This window comes from Oncorhynchus tshawytscha, unplaced genomic scaffold (genome assembly GCF_018296145.1).
Source record: "Oncorhynchus tshawytscha isolate Ot180627B unplaced genomic scaffold, Otsh_v2.0 Un_contig_8932_pilon_pilon, whole genome shotgun sequence".
Taxonomy (NCBI): domain Eukaryota; kingdom Metazoa; phylum Chordata; class Actinopteri; order Salmoniformes; family Salmonidae; genus Oncorhynchus; species Oncorhynchus tshawytscha.
Window position 1 is genome coordinate 128970 of NW_024609506.1, and position 25021 is coordinate 153990.

The 25021-nt window shown below is 44.7% G+C and overlaps 2 protein-coding genes across 8 annotated transcripts; one reads left to right on the forward strand and one right to left on the reverse strand.

The window, feature by feature from the left end:
• Positions 1-53: 53 nt before the first annotated feature.
• LOC112217218 (thyroid transcription factor 1-associated protein 26 homolog) lies at positions 54-2161 on the reverse strand. 2 transcript variants are annotated; one of them, XM_042315603.1, is made up of 4 exons: positions 1927-2161; positions 1161-1530; positions 600-768; positions 54-498 (listed from the first exon to the last, which is right to left on the reverse strand). In XM_042315603.1, the coding sequence occupies exons 1-4, from the start codon at positions 2069-2071 to the stop codon at positions 328-330; spliced, it is 855 nt and encodes a 284-aa protein (XP_042171537.1). In that variant the 5' UTR covers positions 2072-2161; the 3' UTR covers positions 54-327. The 2 variants fall into 2 exon arrangements, with proteins under 2 accessions (XP_042171537.1, XP_042171538.1); XM_042315604.1 differs by having other exon boundaries at positions 600-708; positions 1927-2160.
• Positions 2162-2257: 96 nt separating this feature from the next.
• LOC121838824 (methyltransferase-like protein 25) lies at positions 2258-17752 on the forward strand. Of its 6 annotated transcripts, none has more exons than XR_006082258.1 (13): positions 2258-2635; positions 2788-2958; positions 3186-3298; positions 3690-4361; positions 4676-4823; positions 8485-8582; positions 11671-11700; positions 12489-12562; positions 13402-13495; positions 14205-14279; positions 14714-14785; positions 16662-17179; positions 17221-17752. XR_006082258.1 is itself a non-coding variant. In XM_042315598.1 (13 exons), the coding sequence occupies exons 1-13, from the start codon at positions 2404-2406 to the stop codon at positions 17030-17032; spliced, it is 1887 nt and encodes a 628-aa protein (XP_042171532.1). In that variant the 5' UTR covers positions 2258-2403; the 3' UTR covers positions 17033-17752. The 6 variants fall into 6 exon arrangements, 4 of the variants coding, with proteins under 4 accessions (XP_042171532.1, XP_042171533.1, XP_042171531.1 ...); XR_006082257.1 differs by having other exon boundaries at positions 16662-16973; positions 17023-17752; XM_042315598.1 differs by having other exon boundaries at positions 16662-16759; positions 17023-17752.
• Positions 17753-25021: the final 7269 nt, after the last annotated feature.

Here is a 25021-nt window from a genome sequence, read left to right on the forward strand (position 1 = left end):
TCAACACTAGCTTTAGTTTTTGGTGCACTCATATATAGAATAATAACCCAGACTTCGCTTACAACCTTTTATTAACATTTAATAGAAATTGTTGCTTATTTGAAAGGAATATTTAAGTATTTTACAAGAACAGCGCATCTCACAAATGTCACCTTGTGGTTCAAAATGTAAATAAACCGCTAAAAGTCTGAAAATCTATTATGATACAATCTATTCAAAGTGGCAGTTCACAAAATAAGAACAAGACTCATCTATGATATAAAACCATCACAGTAAGAGTCAACTGTATATTTGCTATTTGAAACCTCCGACGTCCATTTTTCTGGGTCATTTTCCCGGCCCGGTCCCTTGAATCTTCTGGAGCAGGTATTCCATCTGTAGGTTCAGGTTGGGCTGTCCCTTCTTCGTCTTTTTGCTCAGGATCTGAAATGTCTCCATTTTCTTCTGTTTGTACTTCTGGATAGCTTCTTCTTTCTGCTCCTTGTTCTTCAAAAACTCCTATATGGAGGAAGAAAATACCACTCGTTGAGAACAGTCCAACGCTTTTGACCTACGATAGTACTTTTCTGAGGGCTTTAATTGAGAACGTGAAACTATACCTCTTTCTTATTCTTCTGCTTTTCTTTAACACTTTCAAACTCCTCTTTTGTTTTCTGATAGGAAGTCTTCCTCAGCATTTTCTTTTTACTCCGGTTACTCATGGGTAGACTGGAACACAACGACACATTAACATGTTGCATTGTAACTCCTTCAAGTGGTTGGCCTTGACTGCAACGACATTTCGCACAAAGCATTGCCACACTTCATTGACAGCAATTACATTTTACACAGTACACTGCAAATGGATAATGCATGTAAATTTTTTTGCACAAACTGCTTTACTCCAAACCAGATTAGCAAATTGTATTGTCACAGACACATATTTGGCAGATGTTATTGCGGGTGTAGTGAAATGCTTGTGTTCCTAACTCCTACAGTGCAGTAGTATCTAACAAGTCACAGCAATACACACAAATCTAAAAGCAAAATAATGGAACTAAGAAATATATCAACATTAAGACAAACAATGTCGGAGTGGCGTTGACTAAAATACAGTAGAATATAATACAATATATACAAATGAAATGAGTAAAGCAGAATGCAAACATTTAAGTGACTACCTGTCATTCTTTGAGGCCGCAACTGCTGGAGTGGGCTGTGGGGCAGAGTCAGTCTTGTCAGAGGAGATGTCCTCTGCAGGGTCTATGGCTGTAGCTAGGTCCGTGGGGGCTTCATTCACAGCCATGGGAGCTGCTTCCTCCTCTACTGGACCACCACCGCCAGCCATCCTAGCTTTGGTTCTGTTGATTCTGTTCGTCTTAACCTCATTCCTCAGTTTCTCGGCCTCAGCCTCGTAGAGATGCCTCAGATGTTCGGGGTACTGTTCTGTATATTGGGTTTTGACCTCTGTGTTCTTCCTCCTCTCCTTCCGTAGCAGTTTGTTGTATTCATGTTTCACTTTCTCCTTCCTTTTGAAGGCAAAGCCCTGGCCTGAGGAAAGAGAGATGTTTATGGTTCAAGCATTAATGTATATCTGCAAAAACACTGTTTGTTAACTTACACAAACATTTAGCCACCCATGTAGCTAAGTTAGTTTATTAGCTAATTGATCAAGGGGGATCTTCATAGATTAATCAGGACATTTATAGATTCCCCACTTCTACAGTTGGAAGGTCTAGTTATCCTGGCACTCTACATATTGAATGATTTCATTTTATACAATATACATTAACTGCAATTCTAAACACACACATAGCTAGATAGGCTAGCGTAGCCTGGTTGCCGTCTCTGTTCAGCTAACTATTATATTCCAGTGGCAGGTTAGCTAGCTAAAGTGACTAGAACTCAGACTATGGCTAGCTAGCACTGGCATGCCAGCTGAGCTACCTTCTCCAATACTGCCGTCGAATACTTTGTGCTCAGAGACCCACTTCTTCTTGCCCCCTGGTCGATTGTAGGGTTGGTTTCTATTGGCACGTTTTCCGTCAAATGTCCCCTTGGTCTTCATTTTCTGCTGTGCTGGTGGTGTCATTTCACTCAATTTTAGCAAAATATCGCACGTTTCATGTGTTTACGTCGCATGTGCTTTTCGTCGCATTGTTATGACGTACGTGGAAGTCTCCGAAAGACATGACAAATCCATCCACGAGCAATCGACCACGAGGGACGTCATTTGTGTTGGTGCGTAAGTAAGGATAGCGTCCGTAGAACTCAATGTATTTCGGTACACCCAACATGGCTGCCACATACGTGCTAAGAAAATCATCGTCGTTCAGTTGCAACTAGTTATGCCTGATTATACTGTAAAGAGGGGAGTCATTCTTGGACCTGCTGTAAACAGGTCTAGGTTAGAGTTTTTATTCAATGGCATCTTCCATTAATTCTCTGGAAGCGATTCAGAAAAAAATAGATGCTGTTAAACTCTTCCTCTCTGTTTCACTGAGCATCGCCAATGCCCACACTGTGGATTTCTACACTTGCGATGTATGGGACCAGTTCATGGCTGTGCCACCCGTGGAGGTCTTGACAGAGATCACTTTGAATGGTGACCACAAGAGGGCGCCAGAACACTACTTAAATCATGGCAGTGGTACCAGTAAGTGTTATTTTGTCGTTGGTTCATTGACAAATATGAAATGTTTCATATGTAATTGTTATTACACGGTTGTAATATTTATCAAAGTCAAAATGTTGAATAAAATAAACAAAGGACAACTTATGTTTATTTTCTTTTTTACTCTCGAAAAGCCAAGAAGATCACCTTTGGTTTCTGTGATGATAGTAAGCGCCTGGTGGATGTGGCTGAGCTCTTGGAGGCTGCCTATGCCCACTCCCTGCCTGGCCTCGGGGTCTGTGTGGGCCGCACAGAGCTACTGCAATCCCTCAGACACACTGACAACGCTCAACCCCTGGAGGAAGGTACAAAAGAATGGACACTATCCTAACCTATCCTAAGAATAACTAAAGGGGAAAGGCCTTGGTTCTGTCATTGTAACACACTGTCATTAGTGTCACTGATATAGAAATATAATTATAGTAATTCTATGGTTTGGTCACAGGTCAATCAATAGCAATGCACAGATGGTGTACAGTTCTGCCATCCATGCAAGGATTCACTGACATTGCACATGTGTGTCCATTGACAGTTCCAGCTGCTGTGGTGGAGAGTGATGAGTTTATGAACTCCAAGAAGTCCCACGAGGTGCAGGCCATGTCAGAGGTGGTGGCCAGTCTAGCCCAGCGCTGCCGGGTCAAACAGGTGAAAGACACAACCGGGTCTCATTTTAGCAGGCACAAAACAGAAGAAAACACTCAAACAGACTGAGGTACCTTCTGATATTGTTGGATAAGAAACTCAGTTTTCTTTTTAAAATGTTAATGTTTTGCTACCGTGTGCCCTGGCCCAGACCACAACAGTGTTCTTCAATCCTGCTCCTGCGTAACTACAAGGTGTATGCAGGCTTTTGTTGCGGCCTTACACACCCGACTCAACTTATCAAGGGCTTGATGATTAACTGATGAATTAAACAGTGGTGGGCTAGAACGAAAGCCTGCACACCCTATGAGTAGTGCACCCAAGACCAAGCTTGAACAACATCGACTGGACTACATTATTTTCTGACCCATCACAATAAATCTTTGTCTCCCAGGTGATTGATGTGGGCTCGGGGAAAGGTTACCTGTGCTCCTTCCTGTCGCTGCAGTACGGCCTCCAGGTGTATGGCATCGACTCGTCCAGCGTCAACACGCACGGCGCCCAGGAGAGGAACAGGAAGCTCAAGAAGTACTCCCGGGCCTACCAGAGGCACAGCAAAGCCAATAGGACTCCGACAGTGATGCCCCCCTCAGGCCAGGAGGACTTGGAGGATATTGCACCCGGTGAGAGAGCGAGAGGGGATATGGTTAAGACGAGTGGGGATGCAGAGAAGGAGGAGGGGAAGGGGAGGAGAGATGGGGAGGCACAGACCAACACAACAGGGTTAACAGATCGGAATGAGGAAGATGCAATGACATCACTTACCTCCGCCATTTTGTTAGAGGACAATTCCCTTCCAGAGTCGGACCAAAGTGACCCAGCCTCAGCTCCAGAGGATCCTTTTCTCAGTGCCCTGTGTGTGGGCATGGTGGAGCCCACCTCCCCCCGGGTTCCCCCCAGTGAGTTGAGCCTGGAAGAGAGGGAGAGGAGGAAGAGGGAGAACCTGGAGAGGAAGGCCATGAGCTGGGTTAACAGTGGTGGCATGGGCAGCGGCATGCTGTACTCACCTCTGACCTCCTATGTTACCGCGGAGACGGAGCTCAAGGAAATTATTGGGGAGTTAGAGGTAGGTAACACTCACTGTCGACGAATAAGACAACGACAACGACAACGGCAAAACCATGCTCTTTTGAATGGAAATGTCACCAACTGCGGTTGTGTGGCAATTCATTCATTTAGATAGCTTAAGTCTCTAAGATTCATATTCATATTCACACCATAGTACAAACACATTCAAGTAGACATTTTCTTTCAAATGTGTGCTTGTGTCAATGTGCCTATAATATAATTGTATGATTACTCATGCCAGCTCTGCATCACATTGCTAATGTAGGCCTGTTTCAGTGCTGAGGCCGCTCTCTCCCTGTTTTCCAAACCCAGGATGCGGTCATGGTTGGTCTGCACACGTGTGGAGACCTGGCGCCCAGCACCCTGCGCATGTTTGTGGCCAAACGGGAGCTCCTCTCCGTCTGTAGCGTTGGCTGCTGCTACCACCTTCTCTCTGAGGAGTTTGATCCCACCAGACAAGGTAATTACATGGCCAGGGGGATAGTAAAGCTTGGCATACAGTGTGTGTGTGTGAGAGTGTGTGTGAGAGTGTGTGTGAGAGAGTGTGTGTGAGAGAGTGTGTGTGTGAGAGTGTGTGTGTGTGAGAGTGAGAGTGTGTGAGAGAGTGTGTGTGTGTGTGTGTGTGTGTGTGTGTGTGTGTGTGAGTGTGTGTGTGAGTGTGTGAGTGTGTGGTGAGTGTGGTGTGTGAGAGTGTGTGAGTGTGTGTGTGAGAGTGAGAGAGTGTGTGAGAATGTGAGAGTGGGTGAGTGTGTGGGAGAGTGTGTGAGAGTGTGTGTGTGTCTGGGGAGAGTGTGTGAGAGTGTGTGAGAGAGTGTGTGAGAGTGTGTGTGAGAGAGTGTATAGATCATTCACAAAGTTCCTCCAGTGGGAATGGACTAGATACTGTAGGTTAGAATGACTGTGTCTCTCACCTATCAAGTCCGTTCAGATCAGTCAGAGGGACAGGGAAAGGAGGCAGGGACAGTGGACTTACCATCTAATTACCAACCTGGTGTACAGAGAGGCTTTTGTGTATTACCCAAGGGAAAGGCCTCGATTTCATTAATTCATTACACACAGTATACATACATATACATACATACATACATACATACATACATACATACATACATACATACATACATACATACATACATACATACATACATACATACATACACACAGTATGCAGTGCATACATACATACAAACATGCATACATACATACATACATACATACATACATACATACATACATACATACATACGCACGCACGCACGCACACACACGCACGCAGGCAGGCAGGGAGACACAGTCACCAGCAAACAGACCCACCCTCCTCCGCCCCTTAGAGAACATATGGTTTCCATTGTGGAAATCTCAACCAGAGCCAAACTCTTACTTAGGACTACAGACTGCAACTGCCCCCTCTCCCCCACTAGGAGACCTGCAACCTGTCCACAGACATCCCCCAGTTTTTATGCTAATCATAATTCTGTCACCATGCAGTGTCTACTTTGTCACTCTCACCAGCCCAAGGAAGCATCATTCTCTCACAAGCCAAATATGAAGTAGCATAAACACTGATGTGGGTTGATGAGTTGGGTACACAGCCAACTTGCGCTCTCTAGATTCGGTTAGCTAAGAAGAGACTGTTAGAATCATTGAATGGATTTATCGTCTCAGGATAACAGTTTAGAGGATTGCAAACGTGATATTTCTGACCCGCTAATGTTCAGGTGTTGAATTGGATATGATTTATCCAGCATGTATTCTGACTTCATACGAGAGCGCTGTGGTATTTATATTCCAATCACACTTAATCAATCCCGAAAAACTTCATTAAGTCATCATTCTAAATGTACAATACACTAAATAGGATCTACTCTACACAGAATATAAAGACCCATAGGGCTATATAGTATAGAAAACACTATCTACTCTACACAGAATATAAAGACCCATAGGGCTATATAGTATAGAAAACACTATCTACTCTACACAGAATATAAAGACCCATAGGGCTATATAGTATAGAAAACACTATCTACTCTACACAGAATATAAAGACCCATAGGGCTATATAGTATAGAAAACACTATCTACTCTACACAGAATATAAAGACCCATAGGGCTATATAGTATAGAAAACACTATCTACTCTACACAGAATATAAAGACCCATAGGGCTATATAGTATAGAAAACACTATCTACTCTACACAGAATATAAAGACCCATAGGCTATATAGTATAGAAAACACTATCTACTCTACACAGAATATAAAGACCCATAGGGCTATATAGTATAGAAAACACTATCTACTCTACACAGAATATAAAGACCCATAGGGCTATATAGAAAACACTATCTACTCTACACAGAATATCATAGGGCTATATAGTATAGAAAACACTATCTACTCTACACAGAATATAAAGACCCATAGGGCTATATAGTATAGAAAACACTATCTACTCTATACAGAATATAAAGACCCATAGAAAAGTCCATAGTAGTGTCTATATCCTGTTCCCCTTGCTTTTTCCCCCTCTAATTTACAATACATTTGTTTCCCTGACATCAACAGTGAAATATTCTCTCTTATAAACTGGGTCGTTCAAACACTGAATGCTGATTGGCTGACAGCTGTGTTATATCAGACCGTATACCACGGGTATGACAAAACATTTATTTTTACTGCTCTAATTACTTTGTTAACCAGTTTTTAATAGCAATATGGCACCTCGGGTGTTTGTGATTTATAGCCAATATACCACGGATAATGGCTGTGTCCTAAGAACAGCCCTTAGCCGTGGTATATTGGCCATATACCACACCCCTCGGGCCTTATTGCTTAAGTCTACATTCCTCTTTTAACCTAGAAGACTCAATATCATGTGGTTCTTTTCTCCCTGTCATAGCTAGATATACATTTAGCTTCAGCTGTGATGGGTTAGAATGTTAGCTCCAGTTGCTCCTGGGTATGTTTGCTGATTCACTGCTCCCCCTTTATGAGGTATGAAACCTGGAATCCTCTCTGTGTGTGATGACAACTGCTGTGTGCTTTTAACAGTGATTCGGCACTGTGGTGTGGTGAGCAGCTTCCTATCACGCTGTCTCTCTTAACACTGCGACCCCTGACCTGTGACTCGCCACTCTGTTGGGTCCGCCAATAATGACATCACAGCGTTTTGATTGAAAACACTTGAATTGTGCCAGACGTCCTTGCATGCTTCTCGCTCCTTCCTCTCTCTCTCTCGCTGTCCCGGCCTTGCAAAGAATTCTGGGATGTGGGCCAAACCCTGCAGTGTACTTCCTCACCCTAAAAGATAGGAACCCAAACCACTAAATGAGCTCAAGACTATAAAAGTGTGGAGATCCTTAGCTAAGTCGTATAGGAAACATCCATTCAATTGTTTCGTATGGAACGAGAGCCACTGGACTGCACCATTTATCATAGTCATTCAGTCTGGTGGATTCAGCCGAGTGTGAGACCCATCATCTGATCTGAAGTCAGCTTCCCTTAACATAAACTGGCCTTGGACCAGTCCTTAAGGGCATGAAGTAAGCGTGCCGCAGAGCCCTAGAGCCACTGTCTCCTTCTTCCTGACTGTTGGGAACTAACAGATGCCTCGTCGCACGCTACAATATTAGAAACACGTGTGTGGGTGTGTGTGTGGGTGTGTGTGTGCCAGGGAAGGGGGCGAGCAGTGCTTGGCCCTCGAGATGTGGTCAGTTCAGTGTGGCTGAGATAAGGCTAGCGTGCTAGCAAAATGTAAACACTCCACAACGTATACTGTAAGCTAGCCTTCAAACTCTAGCAAAGCCTGTCTGCTCCAATTGACTCTGACCAGGACTACCTCTGCTAATACCACTACCATGTGTTCAACAGGAGTGGAGTCAAAGAGCAATGTGGCTAAGGGGTTAGCGACACCCGCGCTCTCGGGTTTTTCGAGTTTGAAACTTCAAAGCTAGTTTGGGAAGGCTCTGAATAGCATTAATGTTTCACTTCATTCTCTCTCTCTTTGGACTTTTGTTGGTGGCCTGTCAACTACCATAGTCACACTTTCCTATAGTGTTAAATACACGGGCAGTTCTGACACAGCTGGTATTAAAGTGTGTGTGTTTGTTTGTTTCAGAGTGCCCAAGCAGCAGTGTGTGTGGTTTCCCCCTGAGTGGCTACCTGAGGGAGCAGTCCTGGTTCTGTGGCAGAAATGCCAGGATGTCGGCGTGTCTGGTGAGCCTGACTCACCTTAGGTGACAGATATTTAGCCAACTGTCATTTCATATATATATATATATATATATATATATATACACTGCTCAAAAAAATAAAGGGAACACTAAACTAACACATCCTAGATCTGAATTAATGAAATATTCTTATTAAATACTTTTTTCTTTACATAGTTGAATGTGCTGACAACAAAATCACACAAAAATCTTCAATGGAAATCAAATTTATCAACCCATGGAGGTCTGGATTTGGAGTCACACTCAAAATTAAAGTGGAAAACCACACTACAGGCTGATCCAACTTTGATGTAATGTCCTTAAAACAAGTCAAAATGAGGCTCAGTAGTGTGTGTGGCCTCCACGTGCCTGTATGACCTCCCTACAACGCCTGGGCATGCTCCTGATGAGGTGGCGGATGGTCTCCTGAGGGATCTCCTCCCAGACCTGGACTAAAGCATCCGCCAACTCCTGGACAGTCTGTGGAGCGAGACATGATGTCCCAGATGTGCTCAATTGGATTCAGGTCTGGGGAACGGGCGGGCCAGTCCATAGCATCAATGCCTTCCTCTTGGAGGAACTGCTGACACACTCCAGCCACATTAGGTCGAGCATTGTCTTGCATTAGGAGGAACCCAGGGCCAACCGCACCAGCATATGGTCTCACAAGGGGTCTGAGGATCTCATCTCGGTACCTAATGGCAGTCAGGCTACCTCTGGCGAGCACATGGAGGGCTGTGCGGCCCCCCAAAGAAATGCCACCCCACACCATGACTGACCCACCGCCAAACCGGTCATGCTGGAGGATGTTGCAGGCAGCAGAACGTTCTCCACGGCGTCTCCAGACTCTGTCACGTCTGTCACATGTGCTCAGTGTGAACCTGCTTTCATCTGTGAAGAGCACAGGGCGCCAGTGGCGATTTTGCCAATCTTGGTGTTCTCTGGCAAATGCCAAACGTCCTGCACGGTGTTGGGCTTTAAGCACTACCCCCACCTGTGGACGTCGGGCCCTCATACCACCCTCATGGAGTCTGTTTCTGACCGTTTGAGCAGACACATGCACATTTGTGGCCTGCTGGAGGTAATTTTGCAGGGCTCTGGCAGTGCTCCTCCTGCTCCTCCTTGCGCAAAGGCGGAGGTAGTGGTCCTGCTGCTGGGTTGTTGCCCTCCTACGGTCTCCTCCACGTCTCCTGATGTACTGGCCTGTCTCCTTGTAGCCCCTCCATGCTCTGGACACTACGCTGACAGACACAGCAAACCTTCTTGCCACAGCTCGCATTGATGTTCCATCCTGGATGAGCTGCACTACCTGAGCCACTTGTGTGGGTTGTAGACTCCGTCTCATGCTACCACTAGAGTGAAAGCACCGCCAGCATTCAAAAGTGACCAAAACATCAGCCAGGAAGCATAGGAACTGAGAAGTGATCTGTGGTCACCACCTGCAGAACCACTCCTTTATTGGGGGTGTCTTGCTAATTGCTTTTAATTTCCACCTGTTGTCTATTCCATTTGCACAAACAGCATGTGCAATTTATTGTCAATCAGTGTTGCTTCCTAATTGGACAGTTTGATTTCACAGAAGTGTGATTGACTTGGAGTTACATTGTGTTGTTTAAGTGTTCCCTTTATTTTTTTGAGCATTGTATATATATGAAATGACCACTGAACAGAAATATAAAGGCAACATGTAATGTGTTGGTCCCATGTTTCATGAGCTGAAATATCTCAGATTTTGTACATACTTTTGTTTACATCCCTGTTAGTGACCATTTCTCCTTTGCCAAGATAATCCATCAACCTGACAGGTGTGGCATATCAAGAAGCTTATTAAACAGCATGATCATTACACAGGTGCACCTTGTGCTGAGGACAATAAAAGGCGACTCCAATATCTGCAGTTTTGTCACACAACACAATGCCACTGATGTCTGAAGTTGAGGTAGCATGCAATTGGCATGCTGACTGCAGGAATGTCCACCAGAGCTGTTGCCAGAGAATTTAATGTTAATTTCTCTACCATAATCCGCCTCCAACGTCGTTCTAGAGAATTTGACAGTACGTCCAACCGCCCTCACAACTGCAGACCACGTGTATGGCGTTGCATATGCGAGCTAATGGGTTTGCTAATGTCAACATTGTGAACAGAGTGCCCCATGGTGGCAGTGGGGTTATGGTATGGGCAACAAACACAATTTCATTTTATCAATGGCAATTTGAATACACAGAGATATCATGATGAGATCCTGAGGCCCATTGGTGTACCATTCATCCGCCACCATCACCTCATGTTTCAGCATGCTAATGTGTGTCGCAAGGATCTGTACACAATTCCTGGAAGCTGACAATTTCCCAGTTCTGGCCTGCATACTCACCAGTCATGTCACCCGTTGAGCATGTTTGGCATGCTCTGGATTGATGTGTACGACAGCGTGTTCCTGTTCCCGCCAATATCCAGCAACTTCGCACATCCATTGAAGAGGAGTGGGACAACATTCCACAGGCCACAATTAACAGCCTGTTCAACTCTATGTGAAGGAGATGTGTCGCGATGTATGAGGCAAATGGTCACACCAGATACTGACTGGTTTTCTAATCCACAGCCCTACTTTGTTTTAAAGGTATCTGTAACCAACAGATACATATCTGTATTCCCAGTCATGTGAAATCCATAGATTAGGGCCTCATTTATTTATTTGAATTGATTTCTATATATATGAACTGTAACTCAGTAAAATCTTTGAAATTGTTGCATGTTGCATTTTATATTTTTGTTCAGTATATATTTCTGTCAGCAATGCATTCACTTTTATGCACCATCTGTCAACTAGACAGTATAGTTGAGGGCACTATAAGGTTAGGTTGTGCCACAGTATTGACGTTTTAGTGCCCACAACTGTTCAATGCTGTACAGTTGGTCCTCAGTCTGTTATTGTCGTGAGACTAACTAACTGATATCTTCTACCTTTTGAGTTCCACATGTTGTAAGAGCAATGTAACATTTTTAACTCTGTGACCCCTGGGAGAGTCCATTCATGGGGTCCTAATAAATACTGAATACTTAATAGCATTTCACTTTATTTTCTCTTATTCAGGCTTTGGAGAGAGTTGCCAAGGGCCAAGGGGTAAGTACTATATACATGTATATCAATACATTGGACACATTTGGCCAAACTACAGTACAATGAGTTGTCTGTGTGAGAATGACATCATGCAATCACAGTTCAATGAGTTTTTTTGGTTGCTACAAATTTGTGCTCATCAAAGATAATCAAAGCTGATCAATTGAATGATTGCTTCCAGCAACTGGCCACGTGCGTTTCCCAGACGCGACAGATCCTGTTTTTATTTTCTGCGTTCCAGAGCGAGTGGATACGGATGCCTTAGAGCACACTGTTCCCATACTTCTCCAGGGTCTTTCACATACAATAAGGCCTGATTGAGACTTACAATACTATAGATATTTGAGCCGCCGACCTTAGGTTGCGTCCCAAGTGGCACCCTATTCCCTATATAGTGCACTACTTTTGACAAGGGTCCATAGGGTTCTGGTCAAAAGTAGTGCACTTTATAGGGAATAGGCTGCCACTAGGGACGTTAGTGTACGGGGTCAAACCCGTTACACGATACCGCCCGGACCATTCATAAATAATTTTTCTGAATATTAATGTAATCACTAAGGGATGGGACTGCATGCTTAAACGGCAGCTTGCGTCCAACAACCAGTCTGATTGCACTCAGATCATATGTTGAGTTTGGTATAAGCATTGGGCATTGTCATAAAAACGTTTCCTCCAATGGGTTTTAATACACACCCTAATCACTGGCAGAGAATGAATGAATATCTCAAGAAAAAAATGTTTTTTGTAAGCGAAGACAACATGGGATCTTTGATTATTTTCTGTCTCCACAGATTCAGATGGAGTCACTCTTCTATAGGGCCGTCCTCCATGTGATTCTAAGGGATCACTACAGCTCCTTTAAAAGGTAGGTTTGGTCTCCCTGTTTAGGGGACATCCAAAGCAGTAGGCTATACCAGACTACTGAGAGAGTCCAGGTGCCCCTGTCTTGGGGGTCTGCAGTACCGTTGACAAAACCTGTTAGCTTTTACTCTAGTGGGATTTACTGGCCCTCATTTTATGGTTTGTAAGAATCTCCACTTTCTCATTCATTCAGCTAGGATACAAAAAACACAGACTTCTGATGTGAAGATACAAAAAGAGTATTCTCTACCCCTCTAGCTGAAGTTATGGTGAATAGTCATTTTGAACGTTGGAAGGAGCAGCCCACAATGTAAGATCGTCAGACTTCCTGAATGGGTTGTTGACTGCTGCTGGGTAAAGTAGAACAAGTGAAGAGGAATGATTGATCCTGGTGAAAACTGAACAGAGAAATCTACAGTTGGTCTTCTCAGCCCCATAGAGACAGAGGAGGTACCCTCTGTATTACACACACACACACACACAAAGACAACCACACACACACACACACACACACACACACACACACACACACACACGATGACAACCTCACACCTCTCACTGACATGTCTATCCCTGTAGCCTACAGGACACTGGGTCCCTCGCTGAGTGAAATCAGGATCCCATTAATGGACCTGACCACCTCTCTACTATTGCATGTGTGATGACTGTTTCACCCTGGTTGCCAGGGTGTTGTAGCGTAGCGTAGCGTAGCAAGGGAGGAAAAATAAGAGAGGGAAGAGGAGAATCGGATGCCTATGACTTAATATACACTGGTAGGCTAATTTCAGAGATGGTGATTTGGGGGTTGAAAGAGCTGTCTTCACGTGTGTGTGTCGTTGGCAGCGAGAAGCGTGTGGGGAATGTCTACTCCAAGGCCACCTCGTTCGTGGACTACGTCTGGAGAGCCCTCCGGAGGCTGGAGCTGGATGAGTCAAAGGTCAGTGATGGGAGATATCACAATATTAGGGCGTTTTGGGAACAGACTTGGGAATTTTCTTCAGAGCAACACATCCTCAGGGGGAATCCCACACTGCTGCTTTGGACACCAGGAAAGCAACCCATAATGGATTTGGGGTAAAAAAAATAATTTATAAACACAACAACGTATTCTTGGCGTAAGATGTGAAATCCCATCGAGAGGACAAGCTTTTAGCATAGCTCTGTACAATTGAACTGACAGTAACGATTATCTGTAATGGTACCTGAAATCCCTGTGCAGTTGAACGTCTTTGGTTGCTCTAAACCATCTTTGAAACTGACACATGGAATCGAAAGGGCTCTTTAGAAAAGGACAGGTTGTGTAATATGCACCTAGAGTACTGTGTGATCATGGGTAAGGCATTGTTAAACAAACAGCGAGTGCAGGGATTAGGGAATATGTCTCAACTGGCTCCCTCGAGTTGTTCTATAAATGAGAGATTTGTTGCTCGTAAAGCCTGGGATTAAAAGTGTTCAATGGGTTGTGTGTTACCACTCTCATGTTACTCACCTATCACCTCCACACATGACCCTGCTCTGTCTCTTAACACTTCCCACATTCTTCTCTTCATCCCTCCCTCCCTCTCTCTCCCATCTCTCCCTCCTCCATCTCTCTACCTCTCCTCTGCCTCCCGCCCTCTCTCCCTCCTTCCTTCCCTCTCTACCAGCTCTCTGACAGTGTCATACAGGGTTACCACGACACATACCGACCCAGGATGGTTGAGATGGAGGCCTTTAACATGGTAGGTCCCAACTGGGATACTATAGCACTACTACCTAGAGGAACCATTATCACTCTGAATGAATGGCTCACACAGGACTTCTATGGCTATAGGAGCATTGGTTCTCTTTGTCCAGTACTTTCTATTTTGGAGTGGTTATTAAGCCTTATTAAAGTTGGTTTACGTTTACACAACTCCCTCAATGACTTGTGTAAACTCTACTCTGTGTAAATCATCTGGCAAAAAAGTGATATTTTTACTGTCCTCAGGCTGCTAATGAAACCTAGTTTTGAAATCAGAGGGGTTCTATTTCAATGACATTACAACAGCCCTGCTCTGCTCTGCTTTGATACGGTGCCTAGTTGTATTCCGTTGGATCCCATAGTGTTGAAGTACACTTAACAGAAGTACACTTAAAACTAGTGTTTACTGACCTGCTTCCTGTGTTTACCCAGCTGAAGGTGACTTTGGCTCCCTGCATCGAGGGTCTGATTCTCCTGGACCGCCTCTGCTACCTGAAAGAGCAGGTACAGGAACAGCCTCAACCACAGTGGCACACAACAGACTTGGGATGCATCTCACTAGTCTAATGTGGCTGCCTCTCCTTGTCTCCTTCATATGCACTGATCTGAATAGGGATCGGTGAGACTAAAATGGTGGATGTCTACTGGGGATTTGCTTTCCCCTGTCCAGTTCCTACAGTTCTGTGCAGATAAAGGAGAGGAGACAAGGGATGGGGTCCACTATTGAGATGCACCCCAACTACAGCACACCAGTCATTGTTACTAAAAAAGGAGAGGCCTCACTTCCTCCTTGTTCATTCTCTCTCAATCCCTCCAGCCTGTGGTCACACACAGACACACACAGACACACATAAACACACACAGACACACACAAACAAACACACACAGACACACACCAATCCACACAGACACACACAGACACACACAAACACACACAGACACACACAAACACACACAGACACACACTAACCCACACAGACACACGCAGGCCAGATATAGTGGTCCGGTCCCTATGACTTCAAACGGCCGCTGCGCGACACCAAACATCTCTTTTCCTCATTGTCCCATAATTACCCGTGTCTGGTTCCCCATAGCTAAGTAGTGGGTGAAAACATGACCTCAGCCGCCAGACCAATGGCGGGAACTATTGTTTCTCCCTCCCAGCTACAAACAGAGGAGGTCTGGGCCTGGAATGCACATTGTCTGGCTAATTGCTATAGGGTGTGTTCATTGATTCACAATGTGATAGGACAAAAAGGAGAAGGATTCTTGGAGTGTGGTTTTAGTGGCTTTCGCTGCTACAGAGACCATGGCTACACCGTTCAAGCCTGGTCCCAGATCTGTTTGTGCTATATATGCAACATTGACCATAGAAGTTGGCTCTACAGCACAAACAGATTTGAGACCAGCCAAATACTGTACCTGGTTAGCTGTTCCATTAATGTTTTCTCAGACGGGATTTTGGATGACGTGGTTATGTAGACTATTAGTTGTCTTCGGTACATCTCTTTAAAGTGATACAGTGGTGTGGCCCGTAGAATGGTTGAGCTATTTACTGAATGACTTGGTACGTGTCATTTAAGGCCCCTAAACTCAGCTCCTATAAATGCTGTATGTTTATCCATAGGTCTTGATGATTTGCTTGTCCCAAACATTAAAGGAGCTTTGCGACTTGTTACATTTCCCTACGACAGATCACTTAAGTCGGGAGAAATCAGAGAGGATGCCATTAGGGTTGAGTTCGCGCTGTGGAGAGTTTGAAGTGTCCCCTTATTACAGACCAGGGGTGTAACTTCACACCGTTGTACCCCGGCCAAAACTAATGACGTAATCTGTGATTTGAGTGATCGTAATGAGCTATCTAAGTTTGATGCCTTGTACAAAAGTGTTCCCTAACAGGAATATGTAACAGAAATTGATGAGTATGCAGATTTTTTTTCCAAGTCCAACCAAGTGTCCACACTCAAAATGACACACATACTGTGTGTGAGCGTGCGTGCATGTGGTGGTCAGTGCAGACTGTTGATTTAGCTTTGTACAAAAGCATAGCTCTCAGTGCAGGCCTACCAATCACATGGTGCCATAATTGGTCAGTAGCTGTAAGGTATCAAGCCAGACTGTGTTCAAACATAAAGACAGTATTCAAACATGCTGCTTCCAGCCTGTCAGAGTCCACCTAACACAATATTTGCACAGATGTGACTACTCGAGGGAAACGTTACAAAGATCTTTCACAGGGGAGAGAACAGTTCTCATCTGAGACCCCTCGCGGTGTGGTTCAAAGACAAACTCTGCGGAGCGGTGGTGTGTCTTGGGGGGGTGGTCTTTGACGTTGTTTTCAAACTGTTTTTGTTCTTCTTGTCATTGATGTCTGTTACAGGAAGACGTGGCGTTCTCCACTCTGGTGCAGCTCTTTGATCCACTGTTGTCGCCGCGCTGTTACGGAGTTGTCGCAGTGAAGGCACCTGGGATGGAGTTGTCAGAGTGAAGGCACCTGGGATGGAGTTGTCGGAGTGAAGGCATCTGGGATGGAGTTGTCGGAGTGAAGGCACCTTGGATGGAGTTGTCAGAGTGAAGGCACCTAGGTCGGAGTGAAGGCACCTGGGATGGAGTTGTCAGAGTGAAGGCACCTGGGATGGAGTTGTCAGAGTGAAGGCACCTAGGTCGGAGTGAAGGCACCTGGGATGGAGTTGTCAGAGTGAAGGCACCTGGGATGGAGTTGTCAGAGTGAAGGCACCTAGGTCGGAGTGAAGGCACCTGGGATGGAGTTGTCAGAGTGAAGGCACCTGGGATGGAGTTGTCGGAGTGAAGGCACCTGTTACGGAGTTGTCAGAGTGAAGGCACCTGGGACGGAGTTGTCGGAGTGAAGGCACCTGGGACGGAGTTGTCGGAGTGAAGGTGAAGGCACCTGGGACGGAGTTGTTGGAGTGAAGTTGAAGGCACCTGGGATGGAGTTGTCGCAGTGAAGGCACCTGGGACGGAGTTATCGGAGTGAAGGTGAAGGCACCTGGGACGGAGTTGTCGCAGTGAAGGCACCTGGGATGGAGTTGTTGGAGTGAAGGCACCTGGGATGGAGTTGTCGCAGTGAAGGCACCTGGGATGGAGTTGTCGCAGTGAAGGCACCTGGGACGGAGTTGTTGGAGTGAAGGCACCTGGGATGGAGTTGTCGCAGTGAAGGCACCTGGGACGGAGTTGTTGGAGTGAAGGCACCTGGGACGGCATCATAGAGTTCTTGGAGATGGGACAAAAGCATTTCCTGCCATTTGTATGTTTTATTTTATTCAATTTGCTGACCATGATTTTAGCAAGGGTTTAATGTGATTATGTACTGCTTACTCAGTCACGTACAGATGTGGGAATGGGATCATTGTTTAGTGTTTTCTCTACTTTTGCCTTCTCTGGTTTCTGCCAGTCATACTATGCTATGGGGTGTACTATACCATATTGTATTAATAAATCATTTTTAGCAGATAAAAAGTTCCTGTTGTGTTTCTGCTCTTTTCCCACCACGGCTGGTCTTGCTCTGAGTGCCTGCCTTAGAGGACCAAACATTAAAACCACATGGTTAAAGCACCTGTAAAAACATCTCTCCTTCCCTCCCTCATTTCTCAGCTCTTACCTCTGTCTTTTATTGATTTATTTATACTGAACAAATATACAAATGCAACACGCAAAGATTTCAACGATTTTACTGAGTTATGGTTCATATAAGGAAATCAGTCAATTGAACTAAATAAATTAGTCCATGGATTTCACATGAATGTGCAGAGGTCCAGCCATTGGTGGGCCTTGGAGGGCATAGGTCCACCCACTTGGGAGCCAGGCCCAGCAAATCAGAATGTTTTCCCCACAAAAGGTCTTTATTACAGACAGAAATACTCCTCAGCAACCCCCACCCTCCCTCAGACAATCCCACCGGTGAGGAAGCTGGATGTGGAGCTTTTGTGAGCGTTTTTAATTTGCACCCTTATGCAGACACTGCGCCACCCACATCGAGCACCCGATGTCACAGGAAGGCTAAAAAGATTATCAAGGACAACAAGCACCCGAGCCACTGCCTGTTCACCCCGCTACCATCCAGAAGGCGAGGTCAGTACAGGTGCATCAAAGCTGGGACAGAGAGACTGAAAAACAGCTTCTATCTCAAGGCCATTAGACTGTTAAACAGCCATCACTAGCACAGAGAGGCGGCTGCCTACAAACAGACTTGAAATCCTTGGCCACTTTAATAAATAATAATGCCACTTTAATGATGTTTACATATCTTGCATTACTCATCTCGTATGTATTTACTTTATTCTATATATATTGCATCTTAGCCTATACTACTCGGTCATTGGTCATCCATACATTTATATTTACATATTCTTATTCCATTCCTTTACTTAGATTTGTGTGTGTTAGGTATTTGTTGTGGAATTGTTAGATGACTTGTTAGATATTGCTGCACTGTCGGAATTAGAAGCACAAGCATTTCGCTACACTCACAATAACATCTGCTAACCATGTGTATGTGACCACTAACATTTGATTTGATTTGATCTGTTCCGTGCATCGAATGGGGTTGTAGTCAAGGAAAAATAAACATGTGTTCCTCACAAATATAACAATGGACATTACATAACTATTCTAATAAAGTGTGTACATAAAACGTCTGTAAAACCACAGCGAGGACATCCACCTCTCAAGTAAGTTCTGATGAATGATTGGGTACAGTGCAGGAGTAGGCTGAAGTGGTGAACGACATTAGTTCTTGTTGACATGTAAAACATAACATGCATGGGCATTGTATCATTAACACTTTTGGGGAATAATGTCTGGAGGGTGAAAATCCCAAAACATTCTCTTTTCCTCAGAGTATTATCTATATCACCTGTCTGATACCTTGACTTTCTCTTTGCCACAAAACCTAAAGGTAGAAATGTCATGTTTTAGGTCATTAAAATGTATTGTGACAATTGAACTTTTACGTTCACTAATTCTCTGTTTGAGAGAATGAGAGGTTTTTCCTATATAATGCGACCCACATTGACATTTAATCATGTAGATAACATGGGCGGAGAAGCATGTCAAAATGTCATTTATTTGGAACCGTTTTCCATATGTGGGTGGCAGAAGTATTCACAGTTCATTATATTGTTGCACTGTGCGCAGCCTCTGCATTTATAGCTATCATTCAGAAGAGGGCGTAAAAGAGCCTGGCTCATTTTCGTTTGTGGCTGGCAGTTGGCATGGACCAACTTGTCACGTAAATTGCTACCTCTCCTATATACTATAAGTGGTGGGTTCTTAAATTCTGCTGGCAAAGCTGGGTCTGATGATAAAACATGCCAATGTTCCTCGACAGCATCTCCCACTTTGCGAGAGTTCAAAGTATCTGTGGAGCCCCACAAAAGGACGTTTTTACAGACAGACAAATTCTCCTCAGCACCCCTCCCTCAGACGATCCTGCAGGTGAAGAAGCTGGATGTGGAGGTCCTGGATGTAATGCCAAATTCTCTCAAACAACGTTGGAGGCAATTTATAGTAGAGCAAAGGAACATTCAATTATTTGGCAACAGCTCTTGTGGACATTTCTGCAGTCAGAATGCCAATTGCGCGCTCCCTCAAAACTTGAGATATCTGTGGCAAAACTGCACATTTTAGAGTTGCCTTTTATTGTACCTAGCACAAGGTGCACCTGTGTAATGATCATGCTGTATAATCAGCTTCTTGATATGCCACACCTGTCAGGTGGATGGATTATCTTGGCAAATGAGAAATGGTCACTAACAGGGATGTTAACCAATTTGTGCACAACATTTGAGAGAAATAACCTTTTTGTGCATAGGGAACATTTCTGGGTTAATTGTTCTTCAGCACATGAAACATGGGACCAACATTTTACATGTTGCGTTTATATTTTTGTTCAGTGTATTTCTTTGAGAGGCTGTTGTGTCCATGCCTTCCTCTAAGTACATATTAACTACTCTGTATAACCTCTACACTAATGACTGCCAGCTCAAACATATTTGGGGACAATGAAGTTGTATTGTATTGAATTTGAGGGAACAATATCTAGGGGCTGGTTAGGGGGGCCAGGATTCTCAGATTGGGATTGAACAGTTTACCCTCCCCCACCTGTCGCCCCTGATAGGGAGGTCTGGAAACCCCATCAGCCAGGTCCTAACCAGGGGAGCAGCGGAACGACTGAACAGAACAGGGGGCAAGAGGCACCCTCGACCCCCTTTCAGTCCTCTGTCGTTTCCATCTTTTCATAAATCACTCCCGCTTTCCATCTTTCCTTTTGAAGGCTGGTGTACTTCAGTACAGCCATGAATCAGGATAGTGGAAAGTACACATACACTTGAAGCAAAGGAACAAGGACAGTACCCAGTAAGCAACCATCATTGCAGGATTACTGTGGTCCATTATAACTAGCCTACAGTATGTGTTTTTTACAGCAGGAAGGAATAACTGCAGCTAAAGTGATTAAATGAGGGGAGCTCATTGCTGGCTTCTTTTATTCAACATCCCCCAGTAAGACTTCAACAACCCCCCAGTAAGACTTCAACACCCCCCAGTAAGACTTCAACACCCCCCAGTAAGACTTCAACACCCCCAGTAAGACTTCAACACCCCCCAGTAAGACTTCAACACTCCCCCAGTAAGACTTCAACACCCCCAGTAAGACTTCAACCTCCCCAGTAAGACTTCAACACCCCCCAGTAAAAGACGTCAACACCCCCAGTAAGAATTCAACACCCCCAGTAAGACTTCCACACCCCCAGTAAGACTTCAACACCCCCAGTAAGACTTCAACACCCCCCAGTAGGATTTCAACACCCCCAGTAAGACTTCAACACCCCCCAGTAAGACTTCAACACCCCCCAGTAAGACTTCCACACACCCACAGTAAGACTTCCACACCCCCAGTAAGACTTCAACACCCCCCAGTAAGACTTCCACACCCCACCAGTAAGACTTCTTCACCCCCCAGTAAGACTTCTTCACCCCCCAGTAAGACTTCAACACCCCCCAGTAAGACTTCACCACCCCCAGTAAGACTTCAACACCCCCCAGTAAGACTTCCACACCCCCAGTAAGACTTCCACCCCCCAGTAAGACTTCCACACCCCCAGTAAGACTTCACCAACCCCAGTAAGACTTCCACACCCCCAGTAAGACTTTACTACCCCCCAGTAAGACTTCCACACCCCCAGTAAGACTTCCACCCCCCAGTAAGACTTCCACACCCCCAGTAAGACTTCACCAACCCCAGTAAGACTTCCACACCCCCAGTAAGACTTTACCACCCCCCAGTAAGACTTCCACACCCCCAGTAAGACTTCCACACCCCCAGTAAGACTTCCACACCCCCAGTAAGACTTCACCACCCACCAGTAAGACTTCAACAACCCAGTAAGACTTCCACCCCCCAGTAAGACTTCCACACCCCCAGTAAGACTTCCCACCCCCCAGTAAGACTTCAACACCCCCAGTAAGACTTCAACACCAGATTAAAACAGTGGAAACACAAGCTCCTGTCTTGGAGGAGTCTGGGTTGAGAAAGAAATCCCAAGTGAACATGAGAAGATGAGAACACTTGTTTTCCTCAGAGCAGGACAGAGTGAACTGAGCGTTCACTATTGTCCTGAAAGACCAGGGTCATTTCCTCTACGTTGCCATCAACACTCTAATTTGTCTCTGTCCTCATAGCTCAGTCATCGGAACTACGTTCCGACTCTGTCTGCATCTTCATATCCCAGGGCTTTATTTTTACCTCCGAAACAGATGAAGATGGAGAACCGAAGGCCTGTGGTATGTCTGTGTAGTGTTGAGGTCCTGCTCTGTGCACCGCGTTGACACTCCATACCAGTGGCCAAACCAGCTTACCCCGGCGGCCGTTGCTGGAGTAGTTCAAGATGTGAATGTTGCCGATTTATGACCTCAACGTTGCAAGGTTCTCCGGGTTGTCTTGTGAATCATGTTCTGTTGACCTGTCCTACCACCAGCTCACACGCAACATGGACTGTACAGTATCGTACACACACACACACACACACACACACACACAGGAAACAGCCTCCATAAAAGAGATGGCTCTCTTTTGAGAGCCATACCGCAATCGGCAATTGGTACAATTTCCTGACTTCACATGTAATGGGAAAGAGGAAAAAGGTTCAGGATATGGCGAAGGATGCACTGAGGACTACTGAGGGACAAAAATAGAGAGTGGATGGAAAACAGTCAAGACTCCCATCTCCGGCTGACTTTTCCTCTGTAAGATGGGATCAAGAGCAAACATCAGAGGAGGGAAAAATAGGGAGGAGACGAATGCATGCGCCAAGGACCTCTGTCACCACCTCGTGTCATCAACCATTCACACGCCACTGTTTGAGAAAAATGTTTCCATTTCAGTCACTTCTTGGCAAAACACCAGACACAAAGACCTGTCGACTCCTTCATTTGAAAAATGTGTTTGTGGTTCCTGCAGTGGAGCCACCTGCTGTGGAGTGGAGCCAGGATGCAACCTTGTTTTGCTATTGTCCAACCTCAGTAGCCTTTTCACTACGTTTTTACAGTGTTGTTGCAATGTTTACCAAAAGACCTGGCTAATATAAATGTAATATGATTGAATGACTGACTAGACGGCATTTGTTACATTCAGCTGCCTTCTCGGAGGACGATTCTGTTGCCACATAGGGAGTGGGGAGAAGGAGGGGTTTCTGAGTGTGCAGTAGCTTTAGGACTGTCGTTTTGATCTGGCCAGTGCTCTCATCTGTTCATAAAGCTGCATTGAATGATTCAACTGAAGACAATTGAAAAGGTTATACTACACTCAGAAGCTATCTCTGCTATTTGAACATCAGCCATTGACTAATATCGTCAATGTCAGACATCATTAGATACAGACCTAAGCCTGAACTGAGAATCAACATCAGATGAATGAAATATGTTGCTGACTACGGTATGAGGAGTCATCACCGAACTTGGTAACATGTTACTTGACACCCAGTGTCATAACACATTATAACCGTATCATAATATGTCATAACAGCTGACATAACTTGTTATAATATGATCATAACACTGTCATGACACATATATTTAGATCTGTTGTGACATATACAGCCTTATTCTAAAATGGATGAAATAGTTTTTCTTCCTCATCAATTTACACACAATACCCCATAATGACATTTACATAAGTATTCAGTCCCTTTACTTTGTTGAAGCACCTTTGGCAGCGATTACAGCCTTGAGTCTTCTTGGGTATGACGCTACAAGCATGTCACACCTGTATTTGGGGAGTTTCTCCCATTCTTCTCTGCAGATCCTCTCAAGATCTGTCAGGTTGGATGGGGAGCGATTTTCAGGTCAAGTCCAGGCTCTGGCTGGGCCACTCAAGGACATTCAGAGACTTGTCCCGAAGCCACTCCTGCATTGTCTTGGCTGTGTGTTTGGGGTTGTTGTCCTGTTGGAAGGTGAACATTTTCCCCAGTCTGAGGTCCTGAGTGCTCTGGAGCAGGTTTTCATCAAGGATCTCTGATAAACACCCCCACATCATGACGCTGCAACTACCATGCTTCACCGTAGGATGGTGCCAGGTTTCCTCCAGATGTGACGCTTGGCATCCAGGCCAGAGAATATTGGTTCTCATGGTCTGAGAGTCCTTTAGGTGACTTTTGGCAAACTCCAAGCGGGCTGTCATCTGCCTTTTACTGAGGAGTGGCTTCTGTCTGGCCACTCTGCCATAAAGGCCTGATTGGTGGAGTGCTGCAGAGATGGTTGTCCTTCTGGAAGTTTCTCCCATCTCCACAGAGGAACTCTGGAGGTCTGTTAGAGTGACAATCGGGTTCTTGGTCACCTCCCTGACCATGGCCCTTCTCTCCCGATTCCTCAGTTTGGGCGGCCAGCTCTAGGATTGTGTTGGATTGTGTTGAGTCTTGGTGGTTCCAAACTTCTTCCATTTAAGAATGATGGAGGCCACTGTGTTCTTGGGGAACTTCAATGCTGCATAAATGTATTGGTACCCTTCCCCAGATCTGTGCCTCAAAACAATCCTGTCTCAAGCTCTACGGACAATTCCTTCGACCTCATGGCTTGGTATTTGCTCTGACATGCACTATCATTTGTGGGACCTTAAATAGACAGGTGTGTGCCTTTCCAAATCATGTCCAATGGTGGACTCCAATCAACTTGTAGAAACATCTCAAGGATGATCAACGGAAACAGGATGCACCTGAGCTCCTTTTCGAGTCTCATAGCAAAGGGTCTGAATACTTATTTAAATATTATTTCAGTTTTTTTATTTGTAATAAATTTGAAATTTTGTAAAAAAAAATGTAAGTCTTTTGCTTTGTCATTATGGGGTATTGTGTGTAGATTGATGAGACATAAAAAAGATATATACTTTAGAATAAGGCTGTAACGTAACAACATGTGGAATGTGTTGAATACTTTCCAAATGCACTGTCCATGATAGGCCAATCTGGCTTATATTATTATGATATTCATAATGCTTCGTGACAGTGTCATAGTGTCATAGTGTATTTTTGTTGAAGAAAAGTAACTATGTTATAATATGTCATTACAGCTGACATAACTTGTCATAACCTGTCATAATACGGTCATAACACTGTCATGACCCATATATAAACACCTGTTGTGACATATATTGCGTTATTTTATGGCTGGTTATGACACCTACTGTACATAAGAGTCTCAAAACCTACATTTATTCAAATGTATTTTTTC